Below are 24479 nucleotides of genomic sequence, written 5' to 3'. Positions count from 1 at the left end.
AGGAGTCTTCTCTGGTGCCTTCAGGCTGGGTGTGCCTGGAGAATGAGGAGAGCTGCAGCTGGATGGTGGCAGGCATAGAGTGGTGGTCAGGGGCACAATGTGCACCTGGAGCCCAGTGCCAAGTGGCTCCCTCAGGGCTCAGTGCTGTGTGACAGCTTTGTCAGTGGTATGGACAGAGCCATCAGTGCAGCCTCAGCAAGTCTGCAGGTGGCACCAAGCTGTGTGGCACAGTTGATTTGCTAGAGGGCAGGGACCCATCCAGAGACCTGGGCAGGCTGCAGAGCTGTGCCCAGGCCAACTTCATGACATTCAACAAGGCCAAGTGGAAGGTCCTGCACCTGGGTGGGTGCAATGCCAAGCACAGCTCCAGGCTGGGTGGGAAATGGCTGAGAGCAGCTCTGAGGAACAGGCCCTGGGGGTCTGGGCTGATGCAAAGCTCCACAGGAGCCTGCAGGGTGAGTGCAGCCCAGACACAAGCCTGTGCTGGGCTGCAGCCAGAGCAGTGTGGGCACAGGGCAAGGGAGGGGATTCTGCCCCTTGGCTCTGCTCCCTCAGCCCCCACCTGCAATCCTGGGGGCAGTTCTGCAGCCCCCAGCACAAGCAGGACATGGAAGGGTTGGAGCCAGCCCAGAGGAGGCCACCAAGATGCTGAGAGGGCTGCAGCAGCTCTGCTCTGAGCACAGGCTGAGAGAGTTGGGGCTGTGCAGGCTGGAGAGGAGAAGGCTTGGAGGGGACCTTGGAGTGGCCTTGCAGGGTGTGAAGGGAGCTGCAGGAGGGCTGGGGAGGGACTGTTGAGAAGGTCTGGGAATGGCAGGAGGAGGAGGAGGAATGGGTTTGGAGTGGCAGAGGGGAGACTGAAAGTGGATGTGAGGAAGAAGTGAGGGTGGTGAGAGCCTGGCACAGGTTTCCCAGGGAGGTTGTGGAGCACAGAAGCACAAAATGGGATCAAAGATCTCATTCTGTGCTTCTGTGCTCCACAACCTCCCTGGAGGTGTTCAGGACCAGGCTGGATGAGGCCTTGAGTGACCTGTTCTAGTGGGAGCTGTCCCTGCCTATGGCAGGGGTTTGGCACTGGCTGAGCTTTGAGCTCCCTTCCAACCTAACCCGTTCTGTGGTTGAAGAAGGACATGGAAGTGCTGGAGGAGGTCCAGAGGAGGCCATGAAGGTGATCAGAGGGCTGCAGAACCTTCCCTGTTGGGCTGGAACAGGTTGCCCAGGGAGGTCGTGGCTGCCCTTTGGGTGATGCCCAAGCAGAGGAGAGGCCAACAGAACTCCTGCAGCCTCCTCGAGGCACATTGGCTGCCAGGACCTGGCACTCTGGGCACAGTTACTGTGGAGCTGCCTTTACAGCTGGCACCTCTGCCCATACCCAGCCTTACCCTGTGCCCTGCTGAGCTTCCCTGCACAGAAACCTGTTCTCTATGTGCCCATCCTTGAGCCCAGAGCTCCAGCTTGGCTCTTCCAACCTCCTCAGCCTCTGCTGCCTGCCTCCATTTCAGTGGGGCTGGTCTGAGGTCTCCCCTCAGGCTCCAGGGTGAGCAGCACAGCTCCCTGCCTGCAGCTCAGGTGCTGGCAGCAGAGTTTTTTGGTGTGAGCTGTGCATTGCAGCCAGGCACTGGGACAAAGCCTTGGCTGGCACCACAGTGCTCCTTGGGCATTTTGAGCTTCAGTTGCTGGATTTGTTTGGACTTGTTGGGGCCTGACTCAAGCACAAGGCAAGAGGAGAAGAGGAGTGAGATCAAAAGCTCAGCAGTGCAGCTCCTCCTCCCAGCCTCAAAGCTCAGCCTGGGCACTGCCAGGGACCCTGGCACTGGAGTGTGCAGCACAAAGGAGCCAGGGCCAGTCCCTTCCCAAGCATTTCAGTCCTGCAGAATCTAACCAAAGGGCCCCCAGAGCTGGGATGCCTGAGCAGAGGCAGTGGTTGTGCTGGGAGGCTTAGAGCCTCACTAAACCCTTTAATCACCTTCCTGCTGTGGCCCTCCAGATCAGGGCTGGAAGTGTCTGGCAGGAGGATGCTGGCAGGCAGCAACTGCAGTGGCCTGGGCTGCTCAGTGCCTAAGACTCTTTGCCTTGCCATAATCAGGCTCACAGCAGAGAGCCTGCAGTGTGTGCTGCTGGGTTGCTGCTGGGCTGCTGACAAGTGTGGGCTCAGCTCTAGCCTGAGAAGCAGCACCAAAGGGCACTTTGCTTCCTGCCTTGGGTTTGCTCAGTCCCAGCCTCTCAGCACCAAGAGGCTCCAAGTGCAGTTCAGGCTGCAAAAAGGCCTGAAGTGCTGCAGGGATTTTTTGGTTTAATCCCTTCCAAGGTCTCAGCTTTTCTTGTGGGTCTGATGTGATTGTGAGAAATGAAACCAAAAGACAGCAGCCAGATGGTTGAGCTGCAGGATCAGACAGATTAGGGCTCTTGGCCAAAGAGAAAAGTTTACCAGGCCTGATTCTCCTCTGAGTTCTTGCTTCTGTGGGCTGCAGGCATCTGCCTCCTGCATGCTTCTGCTGGCAGCAGGTTGCAGAGCCCAGCAGCACACAGCCCTCGCTGTGCCTGGGTGTCAGCTGGCCTGGATGCCAGGGGGTGCTTGCTGGGCACAGGGAGCCAGGCAGCTGCTGGGCTTGGACAAGCCCTCCAAGATTAGAGGGGGGGTCCAACAACCAAGCAACACCCCCACAGCCACAGGTGCCATGGCCACAGGTTTCTCCACCCAGCACCTGCCTGGGCAGCCTGTGCCAGTTCCTGACCACTCTGGCAGGGCAGAATTGTTTTCCTGTGCCTGGCCTGAGCCTCCCTGGCACCACTTCAGAGCACTTTATGCATAGAGTGGCTGAAGAGTCAAGAGAATCAGCTCTGTTCAGCCTTGCTTTGGCTCTCAGAGGTGCCCTCAGCAGCTCCTGCTTCACTTTGGTTTCTTCAGAGCTGCTCTTCAGTTGATTGGCTGCAGCCAAGGCTCTGGGCTTGTACTTTCCCTTGGCCTCCCTGTTGGGAGATGCTTCCTCTCGTTAGCCTGAGCTGCCTGTGTGGTTACAGAACATTTGCATGCACCCAGAATTTCCCTTTTCAGGTTTTCAGTGCTCTGATATCTCATTTAGATAGCTGCTGGGATTCAAATCTCTGCCTTTACCTGGTGCAGCCCTGGGATCCCAAGGGAAACTGCACTGCTTCTGCCAGAGACTGCATGGAACCAAAGTCCTCACCTCTGGCTGGTCCCAGGTGTTTTGGGCATCTTGAGTGCCCTCTGCAACCTTCCTGTCACTGAAGAGCAAAGCAGGCAGAGCTCAGGGTGCAGGATGTGGAGATGCTTAACTGAGCTCTTGTCCTTGGTTCTAGGAGACATCACACAGAAGGGGTACGAGAAGAAGAGAGCGAAGCTGCTGGCTCCTTACCTGCCACAGACCCCAGGTAGGTTCCTCTGCCAGCTGCTTTGGCTTACCCTTGGTGTTGGAGGGATCTGTGGAGTGGGGCACAGGCTTCAGGGCTCTGTGGTCTCTTAGCTGTCCAACAGAGACACTCTGGAGGCTGTGTGGATGCCTCCAGCCAGGGCAGTGTCTTGCCCCTGCTTGTTCCGAGCGAGCTGCAGGAGCTGTGGGAGGTCTGTGGGGAGTGCTTCTGTGTGCCCTGCTCTGTGTGCCCTGCTCTGTGTGCCCTGCTCTGTGTGCCCTGCTCTGTGTGCCCTGCTCCGTGTGCCCTGCTCCGTGTGCCCTGCTCCGTGTGCCCTGCTCCGTGTGCCCTGCTCCGTGTGCCCTGCTCCGTGTGCCCTGCTCCGTGTGCCCTGCTCCGTGTGCCCTGCCCCTGCCTGCCAGACACAGGACCCAGAGAGCCAATTCTCATCCTTTCTGGCTTTCTCTGACCACAGGAGCTGAGTTCCTGCCCTGCATTCCCATCTGTTGCTCTTGGTGGCAGGATGCTTAGCAGCAGGGCAGGGTAATTGCAGCTCATTGGGGAGTGAGGGACATGGCTGCAGGTCTGCCTGCTGAGTGCTGCAGGGCTGTGCCCAGCACCTGCCCTGCTGCCAGCCTCAGCTCTGCAGCCAGCAGGAGCTGATGTTCTGCAGCCAGCTCTGTGGCTGGGCTTGCTGGGACCCACTGGCTCAGAGCAGGAGCAAAGGCTAAAAGTGCATTTATTGACCATGGGCACTGCCTCTGCTGGGCAGAGAGAGGGGGCAGGGTGGGGGCTTCTGGGGGCATTACAGCAGCTGAGTTCAGGCAATCTCCTGAGGAGCACAAAAGGATCCTGTGGCTGTTCTCTGGGAACTTTGAGGCTCTGCTGCTTTTCATCAGACATAGATTCATAGATCCATGGAAGGGGTTGGGTTGGAAGGATCCTTGAAGCTCCAACCCCCCTTGCCATGGGCAGGGACATCTCCCCCCCCAGCTCAGCTTGCTCGAGGCCTCATCCAGCCTGGCCTTGGACACCTCCAGGGAGGGAGCAGCCACAGCCACCCTGGGCAGCCTGTGCCAGTGCCTCGCTGTGGTCTTATGCCCCTCATGCCTGTCCCTCTCCATGCATGTTTGGTTTGGTTCAGCAACTGTTGGTTAATCAGGAGGGGCAAAACAAAAGTGCTTGGCAGGGCTGCCTGGGCCCTGCCACTCTGATTGTTGTGCTTTTGAAAGCTGCAGAATGAGCCAAAGCTCAGGGAGAGGCCCAGGCTGATGAGAGGTCACCAATTAAGGCTGCATTTTGACTGCTTTCTGGCTCAGCCCTCAGCTTTCACACCTCCTAGCTCCACCTGCCCCTTCTCTGGGCATCTCCTGCTGGCAGCAGCCTGCTGGGGCTGTGCATGAGCGACCCAGAGCCAGGGGAGGCACTGCTGGAGAGTCCCCAGCAGCAGGAGGAGGGCTCAGTGCTGGTGTTCAGTGCAGCACAGCTCTCAGAGCACCTTCCTGCTGCTGCCTGCTGCCTTGGCTGCTTCTCAGGGAGGTGGAAGGAGGGGCAGGGGCTGTGGGGACAGGTCAGGGCCTGTCGGCAGTGGGGCTGGGGAGCTGCTGATTGCTGAACCTCTGCTGCATTCCCATTGCCTCTGGGACCTGCCCCACGCTCCCAGGCAGCAGCTAATTACCTGCAGACACAAGTTCCCTGCTCCAGCAGCCACTGCTGAGCGTGGAGCTGGCAGAGCTGGTGGGGCTGGCAGCCCAAGGTGGTTGCCTCACTGCTGGGTGCTGCCTGCTGCTCACAAAGGCTTGAAAGAAAGCATCTGGAGCAGCTTCCCAGGCTGTGCTCCTGAGGTGCTGCTGCTGCAGGCAGAGCAGGGGGCACAGGCAGGCTGCTTCTCTGCCAGGCTGCTTCTCTGCCAGGCTGCTGCCAAGGGTAAGGCTGTCCTGGCCTCAACTCCTGGAGCCATGGAACTGTGCAGCTGTTGGGCTTGGAAGAGACCTTGGGGATGATCCAGTCCAGATACTCACCCAGAACTCACAACCCACCACTGCTGCTCAGCACCACTGAACCACAGCCCTCAGCACCACATCCATGCAGCTGCAGGGATGAGGACTCCACCACTGACCTGGGCAGCCTGAGCCAAGGCCTGAGAGCCCTTTCTGAGGAGTTTCTTTTCCTGACATCCAACCTGAAGGTCCTCTGGTGCAGCTTGAGGCCCTTCCCTCGTGTGCTGGCACTTCATGGGATCAGAGAATCAAGCAGGTTGGCAGAGAGCTCCAAGCTCACCCAGCCCAACCCAGCCCTATCCAACCAACCAGACCATGGCACTCAGTGCCCCAGCCAGGCTTGGCACCAACACCTCCAGCCATGGGCACTGCACCCCCTCCCTGGGCAGCCCATTCCAGTGCCAATCACTCTCTCTGACAACAACTTCCTAACAACATCCAGCCTGAGCCTGCCCTGGCACAGCTTCAGGCTGTGTCCCCTTCTCCTGGCCCTGCCTGCCTGGCAGCAGAGCCCAACCCCACCTGGCTACAGCCTCCCTGCAGGCAGCTGCAGGCAGCAATCAGCTCTGCCCTGAGCCTGCTCTGCTGCAGGCTGCACCCCCCCAGCTCCCTCAGCCTCTCCTCACAGGGCTGTGCTCCAGGCCCCTCCCCAGCCTTGGTACCCTTCTCTGGGCACCTTCCAGCACCTCAACAGCTCTCTACAATGGAGTTGCAATTGAATTGTTGCATGTGAGAGGAGACCAACCCCAGCTGGCTCCAGCCTCTCTGGAGGAGCTGTAGGGGCTGATGAGTGTCCCTCAGCCTCCCTTCTCTCAGTGCCAGGTCACTGCAGGTGGCAGCTGGGGTGGGACAGCATCCAGTGAGAGCCCAGCTTGGCCTGACCCTCAGTCGTGCCCCACACGTGCTGCAGCTCAGCAGCTCTGAGGCTCTCACCCAGGTACAAGTCTTGGCTTGCAGCTACCACAAGTGGGGATTATTTTGGTCTTTGTTCACTCAGAGGGTATCAGAATTGCAAATCTTCCCCCTTGGCTCTGGGAATGCCTCGTTCAGGCCAAGCAGTTAACTCCCTGTCCTCTGCTAGTGCCTAGGGGGTAGCTCCTGCAAAAGTCCTGCAATCACAGAGCCCCCAGAGCCAGGCAGGGAGGGACCCCCAAGGCTCATCTGCTGCAGCCTTGCTGGCTGGCAGTGGAGCTGGCAGGAGCTGCCAAGCACCCTGCCAAGCTCAGTCTGCCAACTGCTCAGGGTTTCAAACCCACTGCTTCCCTCGGGAGGTGATTCCAGTCCTCAGTCTGGAGGTTCCCAGCCCAGTTCTGATGCATCTGCTCAGTCTGTGGAAGGTGTCCAGAGAAGGGTGACAAAGCTGGGCAGGGGCCTGGGACACAGCCCTGTGAGGAGAGGCTGAGGGAGCTGGGGGGGTGCAGCCTGCAGCAGAGGAGGCTCAGGGCAGAGCTCATTGCTGCCTGCAGCTGCCTGCAGGGAGGCTGTAGCCAGGTGGGGTTGGGCTCTGCTGCCAGGCAGGCAGGGCCAGGAGAAGGGGACACAGCCTCAAGCTGTGCCAGGGCAGGCTGAGGCTGGATGTTGTTAGGAAGTTGTTGTCAGAGAGAGTGATTGGCACTGGAATGGGCTGCCCAGGGAGGTGGTGCAGTGCCCATGGCTGGAGGTGTTGGTGCCAAGCCTGGCTGGGGCAGTTCATGCCATGGTCTGGTTGATTGGGCAGGGCTGGGGGCTGGGTTGGGCTGGCTGAGCTTGGAGCTCTCTGCCAACCTGCTTGGTTCTGTGATTCTCAGCCCTGCAGTACTGGCAGACAGCAGCAGTCACACTGAGCTGCTGCAGCCCTGCCTGCTGCCCAGGCTGAGCCCTGGCTGTGGAGCTGCTGCCTAGGCTGAGCCCTGGCTGTGGAGCTGTTGCCCAGGCTGAGCCCTGGCTCTGGAGCTGCTGCCCAGGCTGAGCCCTGGTTCTGGAGCTGCTGCCCAGGCTGAGCCCTGGTTCTGGAGCTGCTGCCCAGGCTGAGCCCTGGCTCTGGAGCTGCTGCCCAGGCTGAGCCCTGGCTCTGGAGCTGCTGCCCAGGCTGAGCCCTGGCTCTGGAGCTGCTGCCCAGGCTGAGCCATGGTTCTGGAGCTGCTGCCCAAGCTGAGCCCTGGCTCTGGAGCTGCTGCCCAGGCTGCCTTGCAAGCCTCAGGTGCTGGAGTTGTTATTTCATAGAGCCACAGAATCAGTCAGGGTTGGAAGGGACCACGAGGATCACCTAATTCCAACCCCCCTGCCATGAGCAGGGACACCCTACCCTAGATCAGGCTGGCATTTCCATGATCTTTACAGGCACCTAGCTTGGAGACAGCATCCTGGCAGGAGCAGCCAGCCCAGCCCTGGCCCTTGTGTTCAGTTCTGTATGCAAAAGCAGCAGAGGAACAGGTTTGCTGCTGCCTTTCTTCTGCCAGCTGCATCCTGCTGTCCTGCTTGTGCATGCAAACCTCCCCTTGGTGATCAGCCCTGGTGATGCTCATAAAGAGTCTTTTAATCTACAGAATCCTTTAATGTACAAAGTCTCTCAGTCTCTAAATCCTTGAAGCCCATTCCCAGGCAGGGTGAGGGTCCCAAAGCACTCAGTGTAGAGCCAAGAGCTGTTAAAAAGCAGCAGAAGTATTAGAAAGGCCTTGGAAGGGACCTCAGAAGTCACCCAGCTCAACCTCCCTGCCAGGGCAGGGCCACCCAGGGCAGGTCACACAGGAACACATCCAGGTGGGTCTTGAAAGCCTGCAGAGAAGGAGACTGCAGAGCCCCCTGGGGCCTCCAGCACCCTCCCACCAAGGAAGTTTGTCCTCCCGCTGAGCTCTGTGCTTTTTGTGCCTGCTCCTCTTATTCCCTGCTCTCAGGGAGCTGTGAACTCTTTTCCAGGGGTGGATCCAGCGCAGCAGAAGGAATCCAGACCTCAGATGCCTGCTCCATCTGCAGCTCCATCCTCAGCATCCTCAGCTTCATCCTCATCCAAGTTCCACCGAGCTCGCTCAGGAGGGGCGCGGGATGAGCGCTACCGCTCGGGTAAGGCAGCCAGGGAGGGGCTGGGGGCCAGAGGAGGCTCCACAGCCTCTGTGGGCAGCCTGCTCCAGGCTTCCAGCACCTCTCACACCGAACAAGTTGCTCCTCACGTTGAGGTAGAACCTCCTGGGTTCCAACTTGTGCCCCTCGCTCCTCACCCTGTCACAGGGCACCACCAGCCAGAGCCTGGCACTTTCCCAAGCCTCAGCTCCTTTCCCTGTTCTACCAAAACAGAGGGAAGTGATCTCCTGAGCTGGCAAAGGGCAGCTGTGTGGGAAGGTGCTGGTGGTGGGGGGGGGGGGGGGGGGGGTGAGAGCTGCGTGGATGCAGCTGGACAGCAGCAGTGGCTGTGTGTGAGCCCTGTGTGTGTTGTGCCTCTTGCAGACATCCACACAGAAGCAGTTCAGGCAGCCCTGGCGAAGCACAAGGAGCAGAAGATGGCACTGCCCATGCCAACCAAGCGCAGATCCACCTTCGTCCAGTCTCCAGCTGATGCCTGCACGCCCCCAGGTTAGGCTCTTGCTGTCTGTGGGGATCTCAAGGTAGGAGTTGGCAGCAGTTTCCTATCCAGAGGCTGCAGCTGCCCCGGTACTGAAGGTCCCCAACACTTCTGGGGCTGCTCTTCTCCTGCTGCAGCTCTCCTGCTGCTCTGCTCCTGCTGCAGCTCTCCTGCTGCAGCTCTCCTGCAGCTCTCCTTCTGCAGCTCTCCTTCTGCAGCTCTCCTTCTGCAGCTCTCCTTCTGCAGCTCTCCTTCTGCAGCTCTCCTGCTGCTCTGCTCCTGCTGCAGCTCTCCTGCTGCTCTGCTCCTGCTGCTCTGCTCCTGCTGCTCTGCTCCTGCTGCTCTGCTCCTGCTGCTCTTCTCCTGCTGCTCTGCTCCTGCTGCTCTGCTCCTGCTACTCTGCTCCTGCTGCTCTGCTCCTGCTGCTCTTCTCCTGCTGCTCTGCTCCTGCTGCTCTTCTCCTGCTGCTCTGCTCCTGCTGCTCTGCTCCTGCTGCTCTGCTCCTGCTGCTCTGCTCCTGCTGCTCTTCTCCTGCTGCTCTGCTCCTGCTGCTCTGCTCCTGCTGCTCTGCTCCTGCTGCTCTGCTCCTGCTGCTCTGCTCCTGCTGCAGCTCTCCTGCTGCTTTGCTCCTTCTGCAGCTCTCCTGCTGCAGCTCTCCTGCTGCTTTGCTCCTGCTGCTCTGCTCCTGCTGCTCTGCTCCTGCTGCTCTGCTCCTGCTGCTCTGCTCCTGCTGCTCTGCTCCTGCTGCAGCTCTCCTGCTGCTTTGCTCCTTCTGCAGCTCTCCTGCTGCAGCTCTCCTGCTGCTCTGCTCCTGCTGCTCTGCTCCTGCTGCAGCTCTTCTGCTGCTCTGCTCCTGCTGCATTCCAGCAGCTGCTTCTTTTCCCGGGGCTGCTGTTAGGGCTGTGGCAGTGATTCCTCTTCTGGGACCATGCAGGCAGTTGGCAGGAGCTGAGCAGTTTTCCTGCACTGAGGCTTCTTCTCTTGCTTCCCTCACCTCTTTTGGTTGCATAATTCATGTTTGGGTTTTGTGAAGGTCCAGGGGAATTCAGATCAATATCCAGGGAAATGATTTGCAGCAATGCACAGTTCTGGCCAGGGGCCCTGGGGAGGGTTCCAGGACTTGCAGGACTTTTCCCTCCTGAGCCATCCCTGCAGAGCTGGGAGCTTGTGTCTGCCACTGTGCCTGTGCAGCAGCTACTGAGCCTCTGTTTCCAAGCAGCTTTCTGCACTGCCCCAAAGGTCAATGTCTGCAGTTCTCAGCAGTGACTTCTCTGTTGTCTCCCACTGTGCAGAAGCATCACAGCCACTTGGGCTGCTGCAGTCCCCTGGAGGTTGTGGATTCATCTCTCTGTCATTTCATCTCTGAACCTGCTCTGCTGGGCCACTTCACTCACACCTCTTTGTTTGCCTCCTGCTTTCCTTCACCCCTGCCTCTTTCCTTCCCTTTCTCCCGGGGCTGCTGCATGTTCCTGCTGCCTGCTTGGGTCTCAGCTTTTGTACCAACCAGGACTGCAGCTGTGGGTGCACAAACAAAGGCTGGCACCTCCCTAGCTCTGGAGTCAGTCTTTATGCTCATGGCTGCTCATGTCCTTCTCTGGCCAGAGGGCAGAGGGTGATTTAGGAGCTTGAGGACAGACAAGCACTGGGAGGATCCCATAAATCCAGGCCTAGCTGAGTGTGGCTCTGCACAACTGCAGGGAGCAAGCAGGGAGTGAGGAGCTGACAGTCAGTGCCCAGCTCTAGGCCAGCCCAGGCAGCTGCTCTCTGCCAGCCTAGGGAGCAGCTCCCTCTGGGTGCTTTGGGGGTTTGTTGTTTTCTGCGCTTGAAAGGGACCCATTTAGAAGCTCAGACAAAAGGTTTTCTGTCTGTGGCCTCAGCACCTTTGTTCCCCGGGGCCTGGACTCTGCTGTGCTGCTGTGGCTGCTCAGGTCTGGCAGAGACCCTGACCCCTCCCTGCCCAGTGCCGAAGTGGGAGAGAGGGCAGAGGGAGGAGTGAGGGACCCGGGGAAAGGAGCCTGAGGAGGTGATGCCCTCTGCCTGGAGGTGTCCAGGGCCAGGTTGAGTGAGGCCTTGAGCAGCCTGGGCTGGTGGAGGTGTCTCTGCCCATGGCAGGGAGCTGGGCTGGGGGATCTTGAAGGTCTCCTCCTCCCCAACCCATTCTGTGAATCTGTGGCTTGGAAGGGACCTTAAAACTGATCCAGCTCCAACCCCTGCCAGGGGCAGCGACATCTCCACCAGCCCAGGCTGCTCCAGCCCTCACCCAGCCTGGCTTGGAACACCTGCAGGAAGGAGGGAGCCACAACCTCCTTGGACAACCTGTGCCAGTATCTCCCCACCCTCACTGCCAAGAATTTCTTCCTCCTCTCCAGTCCCAACCTCCCCTCCCCAAGCTTCCAAACCTCCTCAGTTCCCACCGTGTCTCACTGCCTCTCTCGGCTTGGATGTTTTGGACGTTACCTTGTTTGCCGCAGCCTGTGAACCAAAGGTCCTCCTGTTGCCAGGCTGCACCCTGCTGTGTGCCCTGGCAGGAGCTTGCCCAGTGCCCCTGTGCTGCCCAGCAGCTGGATTTTCTCTTTGCTTCCACACAGACACATCTTCTGCCTCCGAGGACGAGGGCTCGCTCAGGCGCCAGGCTGCTCTTTCTGCTGCATTGCACCAGAGCTTGCAGAATGCTGAGTCTTGGATCAACCGATCTGTTCAGGGGTCATCCACATCCTCATCAGCATCCTCTACACTGTCCCATGGAGAAGGCAAAGGGACCAGTGGGTCTCTAGCTGATGTATTTGCCAATGCTCGAATAGGTAGGAGATGGGCACCAACAGAACGCCGCTGCCAGTTCCAGGTCGTGTCGCTAAAGCCAAAGCTGCTGCCAGGGCTCAGCTCCAGGGCATAGGCAGGGATGGAGCTCGCTGCACTTTGCTGGAGGTGCACCAGCAGAGTGGGCTTTGGGGTTGGTTTTTGTTCCCTTAAGAGTTGCAGGCTGTTGAGGTGGTTGAAAGAGGGGAAGTGGAGAGCAGGAGGCTGCCAAGGCAGCAGAGCCTGCAGGCTGTGGGGCCCAGCAGGCACAAGCTGCTCTTGGCCCTCTTGCTTGTGCCTGCAGTCCCTGCCTGTGCACAGCCACCACCTGCAAGAGTGCATTTGGCATCTGTGTCCTGAGGGATGGCAGAGGTGGTGGGGGGGGGTTGGGTTTGCCTCTGGAGTGGGAGCACTGCTGTGGTTTGCCATTCTCCCTGCTGCAAGGCTTGCTCCTTGTTTGTGCCAGGTGGGAAGGGGAAAGCTAAAGCACCAAACCCAGGGCTGTGAGCAGAGGAGAACACAGCAGTGAGCAGGAGTGGCTCTAGCAGAGGAATCCTTTAGCACAGCTCTGCTGTGGGCAGGCTGAGAAGACTCAGAGCAGGCAGGTCCTGAGAAGCCAGAGCAAAATCTACAGATCTGGATACCCCAGGCTCAGTTTTTTGAGGCTCTGAGGTGCTCCTCGCTGCTGCTGCTTCTGTTGGAGACTGCAGTTTGGTTTTGCTCTGTGTCTGTTTGTCTTTTTTTTTTAGCTGCTGGGGAGGAAGGGACTGCAGCTGAGGCCATGTCTGTGTTGTGTGCTCTCTGCTTCTGCTTGGCGGGGCTGGGGCCAGCAGTGCACAGCAGGGCTCAGCAGGGCTGGCTGACAACTCTCCCACTTCCTTTGGTGTCTGTTTTGGGGCTTTCTTGCTCTTGGGTTGGTTTGGTTGTTTGCTGGGATGCAGCTCTCAGAGGTGGGAAAGTTCCCAGCCAGAGCAGCTGCTGGAGGGATGTGTCTGTGGGGCCTGGCTTGGAGCTGCAGCACCCAGGGAGCCTTCTCCTCTGCAGTGGGAGCAGAGCTGATCTGGCTTCTGCCTGCAGAGGAGCTCCTGGCTGGTGGCATTCATGTGTTAGAGGAGTCTGACAGCTCTCCTGGGGCTGCCTGTGCCATGCAGGTGCCACATTCCTGCTGGCTGAGTGCCCAGAAACTCAACCTCTGTGACTGGCCACAGCCCTGGAGGGGGCAGTGAAAAGTCCTGCAGATGGTTGGAGTTGCACTGAGCTTGGATCCTTCCTGCTGCTGGGGCAATGTTCCTTGCCCCCTGTCTCCACAGGTCTGCACACACACAGAGAGCTTTTTCCTCCTCAGAAGTTTGGGGGACAGAGGATCAATCCCCAAAACCTTCCTGTGGGAATTACTCAAGGCCTGATCCTTTCAGGCTGCCCTGTGCAGGGTTTCATGGAGCCATGGAATGGGTTGGAAGGGACCTCAAAGACCATCCAGTGCCAACCCCTGCCATGGCCAGAGACATTTCCACCAGCCCAGGCTGCTCAAGGCCTCATCCAGCCTGGCCTGGGATACCTCCAGGGAGGGAGCATCCATGACCTCCCTGGGCAACCTGTGCCAGGCTCTCCCTACCCTCACTCTCAGGAATTTCTTCCTCATCTCCAGTCTCAATCTGCCCTCCTCAAACCTCAATCCTTGCCCCCTCCTCCCAGCACTCCAGGCCCCTGTTGCAGAGCTGTTGTGTGGTTTTCCCTTGGTAAGCAGCAGTTGCTGGTTCTGTTAAGCTGGAACAGAACATTCCTGCCCTGGCAGATGCCTGAACCTGCTGTGTCCATGCAGCAATCCCAGCTAAGCAAAAATCTCTTGCTGAAGGGAAAGCCAAGAGGAGAATCCCTGCCCCACCCCCACAGCCTGCTTTGCTGCTTGGAAGTTTGCAGGTTGCCCTGAGCAGAACCTTGCAGCTGGAACCAAAAGCAAGCAGCAGCTTTCTGTAGCCTTCCAAGCTGCTCACCTAAGTGCTGGTCCAGCTGCTGCTGCTCAGGCCCCCAGCTGGGAGCACTCAGACCCCAACCCTGCTTTGGTCACAACCTGCTGGGAGCTTTGGTTTGGAAAGCCTTTAGTGACCAAAAACCAAACAGCAGAACTCCAACACCAGAGGCTGCTGCAGAGTTGTGTTCTGGGGCTGAGCTCCTCTGGATCCCAAACTTTTTGCTTTGATTTTTTTTTTTTGGGTTGTTTTGAGGTTTTTTGAGGTCTTTTTTTTCACAGTGCTGAAGATGAAAAGCTTGGAGCTGCTGGGAAGGTTAGGGAGCAGGAGGAGGACTTCTCCTGCCATGCACAAAGCCACTCACTTTGTGCCTTTGTGTTCATTCCCCAGGAGTGCTGCTGGGCACCTCCTGGAGCTGCTTCACCTCGGTGTGATTAGCACTAATTAGAGCTGCCTCAGCCCCAGCCACTGCGTGCAGGTGGCTGGGAGCAGGTCGCTGAGGCTTGCTTGCTGCAGCTGCCAGCAGCAGGGTCCTGCTCACTGCCCCCCAACCTCCTCCTCTCTTGCAGAGACTGTCTCAGTGCCCCCAGATGTCACAGCAACTACCTCCTCCTCCTCCTCCTCCTCAGCACGGCCAGCAGCAGTCGACCTTCCTCCTGCAGGCATTGTGAAGGGCATGCACAAGGCCTCCAACCGCTCCAGCCTGATGGACACTGCTGATGGTATGGGGCTGGCAGAGCAAAGGCTGTGCCCTGGGTCTGTGCCAGGGGCACGAGTGGGTGTGGCAGAGGCAGGGGAGGTCAGGGAGGGGATGCTTCAGAAGGGAATTTCTGCTGCTAGCACTTCTTGACCACTCAGTTAACAGAGAACTGGTACAGTGCTTGCTGCTGCCAGCCTGCACTGGCAGAACTGCTGCCATGCCGCACTGGCACAGCTGCTGCCATGCTGCACTGGCAGAGCTGCTGCCATCCTGCACTGGCAGAACTGCTGCCATGCTGCACTGGCACAGCTGCTGCCATCCCGCACTGGCAGAACTGCTGCCATCCTGCATTGGCAGAGCTGCTGCCATCCTGCACTGGCAGAACTGCTGCCATCCTGCACTGGCAGAACTGCTGCCATCTTGCACTGGCACAGCTGCTGCCATCCTGCACTGGCAGAACTGCTGCCATGCTGCACTGGCACAGCTGCTGCCATCCTGCATTGGCAGAACTGCTGCCATCCTGCATTGGCAGAGCTGCTGCCATCCTGCACTGGCAGAACTGCTGCCATCCTGCACTGGCACAGCTGCTGCCATCCTGCACTGGCACAGCTGCTGCCATCCCGCACTGGCACAGCTGCTGCCATCCTGCACTGGCAGAGCTGCTGCCATCCTGCACTGGCAGAGCTGCTGCCATCCTGCACTGGCACAGCTGCTGCCATCCTGCACTGGCACAGCTGCTGCCAGCCTGCACTGGCACAGCTGCTGCCAGCCTGCACTGGCACAGCCTCCATGGGTGGAAGCCAGGAGTGGGTGCATGAGGGAGTGGTGTCCTTGGGTGGCAGGAGGTAAGGTGTGGATGCCCACAGGCAGGATCAGCTCTTGTGCCAGACAGACTCTCTCCCCCAGGGGTTCCTGTCAGCAGCAGAGTCTCCACCAAGATTCAGCAGCTGCTCAACACCCTGAAAAGACCTAAAAGGCCTCCCCTGAAGGAGTTCTTTGTGGATGACTTTGAAGAAATCGTGGAAGGTAACAGCCTCAGGCCTGGGGCCGGCAGCTCCTGGAGCAGGGCACAGACCTGCAGCCCTCCCAGCTGGACTCCTCCAGCCTGGCCTCGACCAACCTGAGGTGTCTGAGGCCTGACAGAGCTTCCTAAAGCTTCAAGAGATGAGGAGAACTCCTCAGTGCCTCCTTCAGCTCTCCAGCAGCAGAGCTGAGCTGCAGACCTGATTGAATCCTCTTCAGTCCCACAGCCTGACCCAAACCAGCCCAAGCCTGAGGGCCGCCAGATGACCCCAGTGAAGGGAGAGCCCCTGGGAGTGGTTTGCAATTGGCCTCCTGCCCTGGAAGCAGCCCTGCAACGCTGGGGAACCACCCAGGCCAAGTGCCCCTGCCTGACAGCCCTGGATGTGACAGGGAAGCCTGTGTACACCCTCACCTATGGTGAGTTGAGCCTTGGCTCCACCGCTGCCTGCGGGCACCAGCAGGGCTGGTGCCATGGCTTGGGAGTTACCTGCCCCCTCCCTGCTCTTCTGCAGTCCCTCAGGCTCAGCCAGCTGGAAGTTAAGGAGTGAAGCTTTAGATTGGCTTTAGGTTTGCAGCTTGGCACGAGGTAGAAGCAGAGAGTGACAACACAGCACAAATGTCTGCAGCTCTGTGCAGAACTGCACAAGTTAAAGGTGGTACAGAGACACAGAAACCCCCTCCCAGAAAGCAAAGCCCCCAGGAGGGGCTCTCCCAACCACCCTTCCACCTTCCTTCCTCCTCTCTACCTTATCCCAGAGCCTGCTTTATGTGCAAGGTGAGTTTGGAGGATGAGCAAAGGGAGGTTAGAAGCAGAATTAGTTTGGTTGCACAGCAAAAGCCCAGGGAGAGAAGCACAGACACCAACTCTGACAGACAGAGACTCTCACTCTGCCTTCTCTGTGTCTGTGTCCTGTTATTACACATCTCAGGACACCTCTGAGTGAAGCAGACCTCAGCAGTGTTTGCTTTTTCCAGCCTAGCATTAATTTCTCTCACTGAAATGCTCCAATCAGCCTCAGAGCAGCATAGACAGAGCTGTACAAGTCAAAGTGTCCCCAGGAGGAGCTCTCCCAACCACCCCCCACCTTCTTTCCACCCCTCTGCCTTATCCCAGAGCCTGCTTTATGTGCAAGGTGAGTTGGGAGGATGAGCAAGGGGGGATAGGAACAGAAGATTTAGGTACCCAGAAGCAGCTCAGGGAGGAAAGCAGGGACACAGCCTCTGACAGAGACACAGACTCTTAATCTGTGTCTGTTTCCTTGCTTTGATACATCTCAGGACACCTCTGAGTGAAGCAGACCTCAGCAGTGTTTGCTTTTCACAGCCTAGCATCCAATTTCTCTCACTAAAATACTCCAACCAGCCTCAAACCAGCACAGATGGGTACAGGGCAGGGTTGGTGCCCTCTGCATGGCTGCAGACACCTGCCTGGGCATTGAGAGTGTGGCTGAAGCAGAGGAGGTGACTGCAGGTGCCCAAAGCAGTCAGGAACTGAGAGATTCTCTTGTGTGCTGAGTTGGTTTAAGGTTGTCCAACTCTCTCCTTTGTGCTGTAGGCAAACTGTGGAGCAGAAGTCTGAAGCTGGCCTACACACTGCTCAATAAGCTGGGCACCAAAAACGAGCCTGTGCTGAAGCCTGGAGACAGGGTAAGGCACAGAACCACCTGGCATTGAGTGCCTGTAGAGCTGAGCCCTGCAGTGCCCTCCTGGCATTCCAGCTGACAGCATTCCCTGCCCTGCAGGTAGCCCTGGTGTACCCCAACAACGACCCAGTCATGTTCATGGTGGCATTCTATGGCTGTCTGCTGGCAGAGGTCATCCCAGTGCCTATAGAGGTACCTCTAACCAGAAAGGTAACGTTGGTGGACCTCAGAGGGAGAGGCTGCTGTGGCTGTGCCATCCCCAGGGAGCTGTGGCTGTGCCACCCCTGTGCAACTGTGGCTGTGCCCCCCCTGCAGAGCTGTAGCTGTGTCACCCTTGTGCAGCTGTGGCTGTGCCACCTCTGCAGAGCTGTGGCTGTGCCACCCCCGGGGAGCTGTGGCTGTGCCACCCTTGTGCACCTATGGCTGTGCCACCCTTGCAGAGCTGTGGCTGTGCCACCCTTGTGCACCTGTGGCTGTGCCACTCTTGTGCACCTATGGCTGTGCCACCCCTGCAGAGCTGTGGCTGTGCCACCCTTGTGCAGCTGTGGCTGTGCCACCCCTGCAGAGCTGTGGCTGTGCCACCCTTGTGCACCTATGGCTGTGCCACCCCTGCAGAGCTGTGGCTGTGCCACCCTTGTGCAGCTGTGGCTGTGCCACCCCTGCAGAGCTGTGGCTGTTTGGGTCTCAAACCGTTGCCAGGCTTTGGATGTAGAGGGAAAATGAGAAGGCAAAGGGACAGCTGTGGGCAGCTGTGGGCACCTTGGGTTGTTTCTTCTTCGTGCTCCATGCTGGCAGCAGAAGCTACCAAAGCATGACCAAAGCCTGGGCTCTGGGAGGGGCAGAGCTGAGTTCTCACCTTCAGCCAGAGATGACTTTTCCCTTCCTCCTCAGGATGCTGGTGGGCAGCAGATTGGTTTCCTGCTGGGAAGCTGTGGCATTGCTTTGGCCCTCACCACTGAAGTCTGTCTGAAAGGGCTTCCAAAAACTCAGAATGGAGAAATTGTGCAGTTCAAAGGTCAGCTTGGTCCTGTGCTTCCTCTGATCCTCTGCTGCTGCTGCCTGGATGCATTTCAAGGGGGGCACAGGGGCAGCTTTTCTGGTAGCATCACTCCCCTGGGTAGGCTCTGTGCAGGATCTGCACTGGTCCAGGTGCTGCTTGCTTCTGGAGCCCTCATGCAGAAGGTTTGAAACAGTCTCAGGTTTGTGCTGAATAGCAAAGAATAGCTCAGGCTGGAAGGGAGCTCAGAGCTCAGCCCCTCCAACCTCCCCACCACAGGCAGGGACCTCTCAGCTAGGCTCAGCTGCCCAAGGCCTCATCCAGCCTGACCTTGGCCACAGCCTCCCTGGGCAGCCTGTGCCAGACTCTCAGCACCCTCCTGCTGCACAACTTCTTCCTCACTCCACTCTCACCCTGCTCTGCCTCAGCTCCAAACCATTCCCCTTGGCCTGCCTCAGACCCCCTCATGCTGAGTCCTTCTGCAGCCTTCCTGCAGGATCCCTTCAGGCACAGGCAGGCAGCTCTGAGGTCCCCCTGGAGCCTTCTCCTCTCCCCCAGCTCCCTGTGCCTGTGCTCCCAGCAGGGCTGCTCCAGCCCTTGGCTCATCTCTGTGGCCTCCCCTGGCCTCTCTCCACAGCTCTGTGTCCTCCTCCTGCTGGAGGCAGGGTTGGAGGTGAGGTCTGAGCAGAGCCCAGGGGCAGAGTCCCCTTTGCTAGCCAGGGCCCCTCCTCAGCCCCCTCCAGTGGCATTTGGCAGGTCCCAGAGCAGTTCCAGCAGGGGACACAGGAGGCTGCAGGAGGTTTCCTGTGGGGGGAGGGAGAAGCTGCACCCCTGATGGGCACCCAGCTGAACCTCCTGGCTGCCAGCTTGGCCTGGCACTGTGCTTGTGTAAGTGGCCCTGGGCAGGGGGGTGGTGTCAGTGCATTCCTGCAGGGTGTCAATCCCTCGGGAAATCAACTGCTGCTGAAGTGGCACTCAACTCTGGCTCTAGGTTGGCCCAGGCTCAAGTGGGTTGTGACAGACTCAAAATACCTCTCCAAGTCTCCCAAGGATTGGCAGCCAAACATCTCAGCTGCAGGACCTGAGCCAGCATACATCGAGGTGAGGAGGGAGTGGGGAGGGGAAAGCAGCTGCCCTGACCTGGATTTGCTGCTCCAGGGGTGAAGCCTGCACCTCACCACCTTCACTGCTCAGTTTCTAGCCACTGAAACGAGCCCTTCCCTGTCTCCAGCCTGGGCTGGGCTTTGTTGTGAAAGCCTTTGTGGCCTTGAGTGCTGCTGAGCAGGAGCTGGGGAGCAGTGTCCTGGTGACAGGGAGCTGGTGGTGGTGGAGGAGGCAGCTCAGCCCCCCGAGGCCACTGCCTGAGAGCAGCCTGCTGAGGGCTCTGAGGTCAGCAGCATTTGGGGGCTGCTGAGGTTCTGTTGTGCAGCTCAGCAGGGCAGCCTCTGGCAGTGCTCTGCAACCACAGCTTGGCTCTGAGGGAGGATGAGGAGGAGGCTGTGTGAGGGGGGGACATGGAGGCAAACCTCCAACTGCCACCTTCAGCTCCTGTCTTTGGAGTCAGCTGGAAGTGACTCAGTGCTCAGCAGCAAAGCTGCTCCCAGCTCTGCTCTGAGCAGAGGCTTTAATTTAGCAGCTTTAGAGAACCAAAACTGCTCTGCTGTGGCTCCCAGGATTGCCTTTCCCTCAGCCATGGTGCCAGGGCCCCACTCTTGGCTTTCTTTTCCTCCCCTCTAGTACAAGACGAGCAAGGAGGGCAGCGTGATGGGGGTGGCAGTGTCCCGTGGTGCCATGCTGGCTCACTGCCAGGCCCTGTCCCAGGCCTGCAACTACTCTGAAGGTAGGAGGTGGCACAGGAACATCGAGGGGTGATGGAAGGAGGCTCCAAACAGCACCTCCAGGGGTTGCCTCTCGCGCTTTGGACGGTGACCAATCAACAGTAGACCACAGAAAGTCTCCCCCCTGCTCTGCCTCAGCTCCAAACCATTCCCCCTTGGCCTGGCTCAGACACCCTCATGCCCCAGTCCCTCTGCAGCCTTCCTGCAGGATCTCTTCAGGAGCTGGCAGGCAGCTCTGAGATCCTCCCAGAGCCTTCTGCTCCCCAGGGTGCACAGCCCCAGCTCTGTGCCCCCCTGCTTCCAAATGCAGACTTTGGCTTCTGGAAGCCTTCACTTCAGCTTCCATTGCTCCTGGCAGGCAGAGCTTGACTGCTGGTCCATGCCCTGCCCCTGCCTGCTGCTCCCTGCCTTTGCCCTGCCTGCTGCTCCCTGCCCTTGCCCTGCCTGCTGCTCCCTGCCTTTTCCCTGCCTGCTGCTCCCTGCCTTTGCCCTGCCTGCTGCTCCCTGCCCTTGCCCTGCCTGCTGCTCCCTGCCTTTGCCCTGCCTGCTGCTCCCTGCCCTTCCCCTGCCTGCTGCTCCCTGCCCTTCCCCTGCCTGCTGCTCCCTGCCCTTGCCCTGCCTGCTGCTCCCTGCCCTTGCCCTGCCTGCTGCTCCCTGCCCTTGCCCTGCCTGCTGCTCCCTGCCCTGCCCCTGCCTGCTGCTCCCTGCCCTGCCCCTGCCTGCTGCTCTCTGCCCTTGCCCTGCCTGCTGCTCCCTGCCCTGCCCCTGCCTGCTGCTCTCTGCCCTTGCCCTGCCTGCTGCTCCCTGCCCTGCCCCTGCCTGCTGCTCCCTGCCCTGCCCCTGCCTGCTGCTCTCTGCCCTTGCCCTGCCTGCTGCTCTCTGCCCTTCCCCTGCCCCACAAGTCTCAGGCCCTGCCTGTTGTGCTGCTGTGCATTATGGGCTGGGGGAGTCCTTCCCTTGCCCCTCCCTCCCTAGAGCTGCTACTGGGCTCTGCTGTGCATAAGGAGGAGCTCTGAGTGCTGAGATGTGTGAGCAGCTCAGGGCTCTGCACTGCCTGCACCTGCTGGGGCAGATCTGGCAGAGCCAAGTGATGGCTTCAGAGGGCAGCAGGTCCCAGCAGCAGCAGCAGCCCAGGGCTCTCCTGGCACCTTTCACTTCCAGCTGCACCTTTCTTTTCCAGGGGAAACCATAGTGAATGTTCTGGACTTCAAGAAGGATGCAGGCCTGTGGCATGGCATTCTGACGGTGAGCTGGGCCTGGGGTGGCCTCCTCAGGCACTTCAGGGAGTCCTGGAGTGGGTTGGGTTGGAAAGGACCTCAAAGACCACCCAGTGCCACTCCCATGCCACAGGCAGGGACAGCTGCCACCAGCCCAGGCTGCTCAAAGCCAGGAGGGGCCTGGAGGGGGGAGTGAGGCTGAGTCCTGTGTCTGCCTCAGGACAGGTTTTGTGATCCCTTCAGCTAAAAACCTTCTCCTCTGCTCTCCAGAATGTCATGAACAAGCTGCACACCATCAGCGTGCCCTACTCTGTGATGAAGACCTGCCCACTCTCCTGGGTGCAGAGAGTCCATGCCCACAAAGGTACCCACCTCTGTGTGCTCCACTGCTCGGAGCTCCTTAGACCCATGGAATGGTTTGGGTTGGGAGGGACCTTACAGATGGATCCAGCTCCAATCCTCCTGCCCTGGGGAGCCTGGCTGAGGAGGTTTGCACATGGCCCCAGCAGGCTGCAGTGAGTGCCCTCAGCCAGAGCTGTCTGCAGCTGGAAGCGACTCCTGGAGAGCTTTCTCCTGTCCTCACCTGGGGCTTTGTGTGCTGATTGCAGCCAAAGTGGCTCTGGTGAAGTGCCGAGACCTGCACTGGGCCATGATGGCTCACCGGGACCAGAGGGACGTCAGCCTGGGCTCGCTGCGCATGCTGGTGGTGACCGACGGCGCCAACCCCTGTGAGTGCCCTGCTGCCGCCAGCCCTGCCCCCTCTGCGCCCCTGCTGGAGAGCCCTGCGCAGCTCCTGCGCTCTGGCCTGGGATGCCTTGGGCTGGAAGGGACCTTCAGAGGTCACTCGGCTCTGCTGGAGCCTCTTCAGTTGCTAAAGGCAGCTCTGAGCTCTCCCCGGAGCCTTCTTCAGGCTGCACAGCTTCAGCTGCCTCAGCCTGCCCTCAGCAGAGCTCCTTCAGCTCTCTGCTCGTCCTTGTGGCCTCTGGAATGTTTGCCTGGATGGCACCAGCTGGCAGGGACACTTGGGAGTGTATTTGGTCCTGTTGTGGTTCTGCTTGGCAGCTGCCCCTGCCTCCCTGCACTGCCCCTGCCTGCCTGCACTGCCCCTGCCCCTGCCTGCCTGCACTGCCCCTGCCTGCCTGCACTGCCCCCCTCCTCAACATCCTGCCTGCCCTGCCCCTGCCCCTGCCTGCCTGCTCTGCCCCTGCCTGCCTGCCCTGCCTCTGCCCCTGCCTGCCCTGCCCCTGCCCTGCACTGCCCCTGCCTGCCTGCACTGCCCCCCTCCTCAACACCCTGCCTGCCCTGCCCCTGCCCCTGACTGCCTGCTCTGCCCCTGCCTGCCTGCACTGCCCCTGCCTGCCTGCCCTGCCCCTGCCTGCCTGCACTGCCCCTGCCTGCCTGCACTGCCCCTGCGGCTCCAGGAAGTGTTTTAAGCCTGCTGGAACTTCATCCTGGAGCAGCTCTGGAGCAGGCTGGGAGGGCAGTTAGGAGCTGCTCGTTCCCAGCTGGCACTGTGCAGGCTTCTCAGCTCCTCTGTGCTCCTTGGGCAGCTGCAAGTGTGGAGCTTTCAGGAGTGATGCTCTGGGAGTGCTCAGCACCTCCAGGTTGTCCTGCAGAAAGCTTTTTGGTCAAGTGGAGCTATGGTGGAATCTTCTCCTTCTTGCTCTGCAGGGTCTGTTTCCTCATGTGATGCCTTCCTGAGCTTGTTTCAGAGCCATGGGCTCAAACCAGAGGCAATCTGCCCCTGTGCCACCTCTCCAGAGGCCATGACCATTGCCATCCGCAGGTAAGGGCAGGCAGCACCAGGCTGGGGCTGGGCGAGGGGCTCCAGGCTGAGCTTTGGGCAGAGCTGACCTCAGCCTGCAAGAGGCTCTGCTGCTGGCTGTGTGCTCAGCTCCCTCTGGAGCCTTTCTGCAGAGCTTTTTGTCCTCTCAGGCCTGGGACAGCTCAGCAGTGCCTGGGAGAGCTGTGCACTGGCACAGCCTGGGTGGGCAAGCTGCCCTTGCCCAGGTGTTTGCCCCTTGCTCAGGGAGGCAGCTCCTGCTGCCACCTCCCTTGGCAGTTGTTAGGCAGAGATGAGAGGCTGAAGCCTGCAGGTTTCTGTTGCTGTGTGAGCTTCAGCTCAGTCTAATTATAGCCTCTGCCTGATTGGCTCTATTGATCCTGTGCCCTTCACAGGCCTGGGGTCCCTGGGGCACCTCTGCCCGGCAGAGCCATCCTGTCCATGCATGGCCTGAGCTTTGGGGTGATTCGAGTCAACACTGAAGACAAAAACTCAGCTCTGACTGTGCAGGACGTGGGGCATGTGATGCCAGGAGGTAAAATCCTGCAGGGGTCTCCTTTCTGCAGGTGGTTCTGAGAGGTTTTAGAGTCCTGCAACTGGTTCAGAGGTTCCCAGGTGGCATAAGGTTGGAAGGGACCCTCCAAAGGGCATCCCTGCAGGCATCAGGGACACCTCCAACTGGAGCAGGCTGCACAGGGACACAGGCAAGGCTGAGCTTGGATGTTTCCAGGATGGGGTCTCAGCCACCTCCCTGGGCTGCCTGTGCCAGTGTCTGCCCACCCTCACTTTGCAGAGCTTCCTGCTGCTGTCCTGTCCCCTTCCAACCCACTGCTCCTTGGCCTGTCCCCACAGTCCCTCCCCAGCCCTCCTGCAGCTCCCCTTCAGCTATGGAAGTGCAGCTCTGAGCTCTCCCTGGAGCCTTCTCCCCTCCAGGCTGAGCAGCCCCAACCCTCCCAGCCTGTCCCCGTGGGGGAGGTTCTGCAGCCTCCTCTGGACCCTCTCCAGCAGATCTCTGCCTCCCTTGTGCTGGGTCCCAGAGCTGGGCACAGCACTGCAGGTGAGGTCTCAGCAGGGCAGAGTTTTGCTTGGAGAAGACTCCTGAGGTCACCCAGCTCAGCTTGGCACCCCAGGGTGACCACAGCCCTTGAGCCATGCCCCTAGGTGCCAAGCCCACACCCCAGGAGCCTTCTGCCCTGTCGGTTAGGCAGCCCCCAGGCAGCAGTGTGCCCCTTCAGTGTGCCAGCTCTGACCTGTGCCCTGTGCCCCAGGCATGATGTGCATCGTGAAGCCTGAAGGACCTCCCCAGCTCTGCAAGACAGATGAGATTGGGGAGATCTGCGTCAGCTCCAGAGCAGGAGGGATGATGTATTATGGGCTGGCAGGGGTGACCAAGAACACCTTTGAGGTATGTGTGCCCCACATCCTGTGCCTGCTGTGGCACAGCCACAGAAGCCCTTGGCTTGGAAGGGACCTCAAAGAGCAGCCAGGGCCAACCCCTGCCATGGGCAGGGATCCTGCCACCAGCCCAGGCTGCTCAAGGCCTCATCCAGCCTAACCCTGAAGACCTCCAGGGAGGGGACAGCCAAAGGGCATCCCTCTGCTTGCCCT

The 24479-nt window shown here is 59.4% G+C and overlaps 1 protein-coding gene across 3 annotated transcripts in view; it reads left to right on the top strand.

Annotated features, from left to right (window-relative positions):
• DIP2B (disco interacting protein 2 homolog B) overlaps nucleotides 1-24479 on the top strand; it is a 63574-nt gene that overhangs the window by 18450 nt on the left and 20645 nt on the right. The window contains exons 2-19 of one of the 3 annotated variants that reach the window (XM_064141581.1): nucleotides 3319-3390; nucleotides 8265-8408; nucleotides 8790-8915; nucleotides 11493-11705; nucleotides 14240-14392; nucleotides 15277-15396; nucleotides 15613-15810; nucleotides 16949-17040; nucleotides 17136-17228; nucleotides 17928-18051; nucleotides 19025-19134; nucleotides 19771-19873; nucleotides 21052-21116; nucleotides 21359-21452; nucleotides 21697-21816; nucleotides 22760-22874; nucleotides 23267-23406; nucleotides 24140-24276. In XM_064141581.1, the coding sequence (XP_063997651.1) occupies nucleotides 3319-3390; nucleotides 8265-8408; nucleotides 8790-8915; nucleotides 11493-11705; nucleotides 14240-14392; nucleotides 15277-15396; nucleotides 15613-15810; nucleotides 16949-17040; nucleotides 17136-17228; nucleotides 17928-18051; nucleotides 19025-19134; nucleotides 19771-19873; nucleotides 21052-21116; nucleotides 21359-21452; nucleotides 21697-21816; nucleotides 22760-22874; nucleotides 23267-23406; nucleotides 24140-24276 (2219 nt within the window). Of the gene's footprint in view, nucleotides 1-3318; nucleotides 3391-8264; nucleotides 8409-8789; nucleotides 8916-11492; nucleotides 11706-14239; nucleotides 14393-15276; nucleotides 15397-15612; nucleotides 15811-16948; nucleotides 17041-17135; nucleotides 17247-17927; nucleotides 18052-19024; nucleotides 19135-19770; nucleotides 19874-21051; nucleotides 21117-21358; nucleotides 21453-21696; nucleotides 21817-22759; nucleotides 22875-23266; nucleotides 23407-24139; nucleotides 24277-24479 lie in introns of all 3 variants that reach the window. The other 2 variants (XM_064141580.1, XM_064141583.1) reach the window with 2 other exon arrangements.

This window comes from Pogoniulus pusillus, unplaced genomic scaffold, assembly GCF_015220805.1.
Source record: "Pogoniulus pusillus isolate bPogPus1 unplaced genomic scaffold, bPogPus1.pri scaffold_58_arrow_ctg1, whole genome shotgun sequence".
In the NCBI taxonomy this organism is placed as follows: domain Eukaryota; kingdom Metazoa; phylum Chordata; class Aves; order Piciformes; family Lybiidae; genus Pogoniulus; species Pogoniulus pusillus.
Note: the sequence above shows the minus strand (reverse complement) of the source record. Positions and strands in the feature narration are given on the sequence as shown.